This window comes from Octopus bimaculoides, chromosome 14, assembly GCF_001194135.2.
Source record: "Octopus bimaculoides isolate UCB-OBI-ISO-001 chromosome 14, ASM119413v2, whole genome shotgun sequence".
Lineage (NCBI taxonomy): Eukaryota > Metazoa > Mollusca > Cephalopoda > Octopoda > Octopodidae > Octopus > Octopus bimaculoides.
Window position 1 is genome coordinate 22125880 of NC_068994.1, and position 4423 is coordinate 22130302.

The 4423-nt window shown below is 35.2% G+C and overlaps 1 protein-coding gene across 1 annotated transcript in view; it reads right to left on the minus strand.

The window, feature by feature from the left end:
- The window catches only part of LOC106873660 (SH3 and PX domain-containing protein 2A), a 90525-nt gene that overhangs the window by 78849 nt on the left and 7253 nt on the right, over nucleotides 1–4423 (minus strand). The window contains exon 2 of the mRNA XM_052972755.1: nucleotides 1291–1371. Within this exon, the coding sequence (XP_052828715.1) occupies nucleotides 1291–1371 (81 nt within the window). The remainder of the gene's footprint in view (nucleotides 1–1290; nucleotides 1372–4423) is intronic.

Below are 4423 nucleotides of genomic sequence, written 5' to 3' on the forward strand. Positions count from 1 at the left end.
AAGAAGAAGAAGAAGAAGAAGAAGAAGAAGAAGAAGAAGAAGAAGAAGAAGAAGAAGAAGAAGAAGAAGAAGAAGAAGAAGAAGAAGAAGAAGAAGAAGAAGAAGAAGGAAGATGCACCTCTGCAAAGCTAAATTAACCATTTCTTCACATTGAAGATAAATTTTTAACGAAGGAAACTAATGCGGACCGAACATCAAGACAAAAAGAAACTCGGCAGGTCCAATGGGTATGAATTAAATTTCATAAGTTGAATTTTTTTTTTACTTATATGTTTTTCTATTTTTTCATTCTGTAGTTTGTGATTTAATAAAAAAATTATACTTTTAATTTTAGAAAGTTTAAGAATCAACTTCTTTAGTGGGAATCAATTAAAGGTATTTTCATTGTTTTCTATGGATGATAATACCCCACTATATGAATTTTTCACTTTAAGCGTCTAGTCAGGAATGAATTAATTCGTAAACATGAGGTCTGTCTGTATATATTCTTAAATAGGTGTTTATATCAAAAAAAAGTAGAGGGTGGGTTGTTGTTCTCATCCCTATCAGCTAATTACTGTTCTTGAGGCTGTAATACAAGAGTTCAGAAAGTCTGCTATGGAGAGATACAGAAACAGTTCCAAACTAGGAAAATGTGTTAAGTCTAAAAGCTTAAAGTGCAACATGACAGAACAAAGTTGCAGTAGCATCAGATGCAGCCCTGTATTTAAAAAGTGAAGCAAGATTAGAAAAGAAAAAGTAGCCATTTGGTGACAAAATGTCAACACAAATTTTGAAGCGAGACATCATCAGAAATATAAATGAGTCATTAGATATACCAATGATATAACATAAAAAGTTTAAAATATAATAAATAACATACAGAATAACAATGACAAGAAGGAACTCATAAAAATAAAATAAGGTCAACAAGAAGAAAACATAAGTGTGAAAGAACAAAGGACAACAAAAGATACTGAAGGTTGACCACACAAAAAAATAATAGCAAAGAATACCCTCTACTCAGGCACTTCTAACTCACTCACTTCTCCCTTTCTCATTCTTTTACCACACATTAACTGCCACTACCAATTTTTCTTCCCTGTCACATCAGCTTTCTGGAACTTACATACTGGGGATGCTTCTTCTTTTTTTTTGACAGCTGTTAACTTGCAACCATTTAAGAGTGGCATTAACCATGTCAATATAACCAGTCTTGGAGGGTCAGTGAATATCATGGAAGCATCTTCTTCCAGAAAAATACAATAAAAGAAAGTGAAGAAAAGGGTTAAGTGAGCAATAATAATTTACCTGCAGGCGATCAAAGGCACTGTAACGGCGATATATAATGTTTGTAGATCCATCATTCCATGTAACATTAATTACATATACCTGTAATGATAGAAAACAAATATGAAGATAAATTAACATAGTGAAAAAAAAAAAAGATAAGAGGTATGACATATATATAGATTAGAATACGGGGCTGGAACATTGGCAAAAATATAGAATGAAAACCAAGGAATAAATACAAGCAAATATATGAAAACATAAATCCACAAAAAGCAGAAAAATATAAATTGGTACACAGAAAATATAGGCTAACAGGAACATAAAGCTTGAGTATTTCAGTAGCAATACAGGTGGAAATCATCATCATCATCATCATTGTTTAACGTCCGCTTTCCATGCTAGCATGGGTTGGACGATTTGACTGAGGACTGGGGGACCAGGTGGCTACACAAGGCTCCAATCTGTTTTGGCAGAGTTTCTACAGCTGGATGCCCTTCCTAACGCCAACCACTCCGAGAGTGTAGTGGGTGCTTTTACATGCCACCAGCACGAAGGCCAGTCAGGCAGTACTGGCGATAGCAATGATCTCGCTTGAATGTCTTTTCACGTGCCACTGGCACAAGTACCAGGAAGGCGACGTTGGTAATGATCACGCTCAAATGGTGCTATTTACGTGCCACTGGCACGCAAGCCAAACATCCCTAAACAACCCCAAAGTGGGAGCATGAGGAGAATAAATTTAAAGTTCACAGATGAAATAAAAATATAACTAGATGAATAACTTTTAAGGCCAACATTTCACTGAGTTACCATATAGACAGTCTTTAATATTACCTAACTTGGTTATACTAATATTTGAATACTCCAATAATTGACTGGCTGGAATAGTGGTGGTGATGGAAATTCTATTTGTGATGATAGTGATGTTAGATGATGGTGACTAGTGATCGTGAAAAAAAGTGAAATGTTAGTCCATATGTTGGTGGTAATGAAAAGAGAATAGTGGTACTGTGATGACAAAATGTTGATGGATATAATCAATGGATTGATTTGTATGAGTCAAGCATCTGACTTTCATTTGCACAAGGAGCCAGACAAAGCAAGTCCACTGAGAAGCTGAAGATGATTCACTTTTTTGACAGCAAGGGCATTGTCTACATTCATTGGGTTCCCTTTGGTCAGACAGTAAACAAAGAATAATTTGTGAAGGTTTTAAGGGAATTCAGAAAGAGAATTTTTTGCAAAGGACCGGAACACCTGCACCAGGACAATGCACAAGTCATACTGGTAAGCAACTACTTGACAGAGATGGGTATCAAGACAGCCCATTCCCCTCTCTACAGTCCAGATCTTGCTCCCTGTGACATTTTGTAGTTCCTCAAGCTGAAGGAGACGATGAAGGAGGCTGTAACAAAAGTCTTAAATACCTTCAGTTTGGAGGACTTACATGGGGCCATCACAAAGTGGTTGAAGCACTATAACAAATGCATTGAAGTCAGAGGATGCTACTTTGAAAGAGGTTAGAGTTTTTTTTTACTCCTTTGAAATTAATAAATATCTCTCCTGAAAACGTCTCAAAAGTTCTGGAATGTACCTTGTAACTCATTCCAATTAACACACCAAGCTACGATAACCATGTGCAAAACTTTCCCTCTTCTTCTCCAACTATCAACCTATCATCATCAAAACATACATTAATGGACACTTTCAATTAATTTTACAAAGTTTGGAAAGCACAGTGGAAACACATCTGCAAACAGTTAGTAATATAGATTGCAATATAGATAGCATAGTTCTTCAAAATGTTTAAACATATTTACTATTCCAGTCTACTGAATTCACACTTTCTTTCCTCATTCTAATTTTAGCCTTATCCTTCTCATTTTTTCTTGTGGTCTCTCATGTACCAGCATCCTGATTTTCAAATAGAACAAACCATGTGCTCAGAGACCGTAGACTGTGTGCAAACACGAGGCGCATTATAAAAGGCTGCCTAGCTATATGTCTTAATGGCAAGAAACTATTACTACCTAATATTTTAAAAGTGATATGTACAAAAATATATACATAAATATATACATATATATATATATGTTCTGTTTTTCATTTTGTCCATGTTTTTTTGTGACGTCCTGTACCCAGATATGCATCTATATATACATGTACATGTAGGTATGTACATACATGTACGTATATATGCACATACTCACATATTATTTGTATTATTACATGATTGAACGCACGCGTCCTTTTTGCAAGTAAGTTTTAACTTTATTTTCTGACGTGACTCTATCTATCTTTGTATCTTTCTCCCCCTCTCGTTCTTCCTTCTGTTGTTCTTCGCCTCTCCCCTTCACTACTAATTCTCTCTCTCTCTCTTCCTCCCTGTCTCTCGTTGCTCACCTATGTTCAACTTCCTCCCCTTTTTTTCTCTCTCTACCACTCTTTCTCCTTACCCATCACTGGTCACATGTGACCGGCTACTGCTTTCTTTCTTCTCTTCGCCACTGCCAAGCTAGCACGAACTTTCTTCTCTCTTCCCCTCAAGTTCGACACATCACAGCGTTCAGTATACAGATATTTTTTACATGTCTGGCCTACAGCCCTTCTTGTTTATTTTCACTGTTTCGTTTCCCTGTTTTTTTTTTTGTTTGCCACTTAATTCCTCCACATTACAAATTTCATTTAAGTTAATTTGTTTCCGCGGGAAGAGCTATTCTAACAATGCCTCCTGCCCTAACTCTTCGAAACGCTTAGTTTAGAATAGGGGCAGCTGATGAAGGAAATATTCTCTACGTGGCCTGTTTGTTTTCTGTGCTCTGTTTATGTTCTGTTTTTCATTTTGTTCACGTTTTTTTATGACGTCCTGTACCCAGATATTCATCTATATATACATGTAGATGTAGGTGTGTACATACATGTACGTATATATGCATATACTCACATATTATTTGTATTATTATATACAAATATACATACATATATAAATAAATATGTACATAAATATAAATAAAAAGAGAAAGACACACACAGACAGACAGGTAAATCCAGAGACACTCAATACATATGTATATATATTATATATATAATACATATATTATATATATATATATACATATATATATTATACATCTGTCACTATATGTCATTT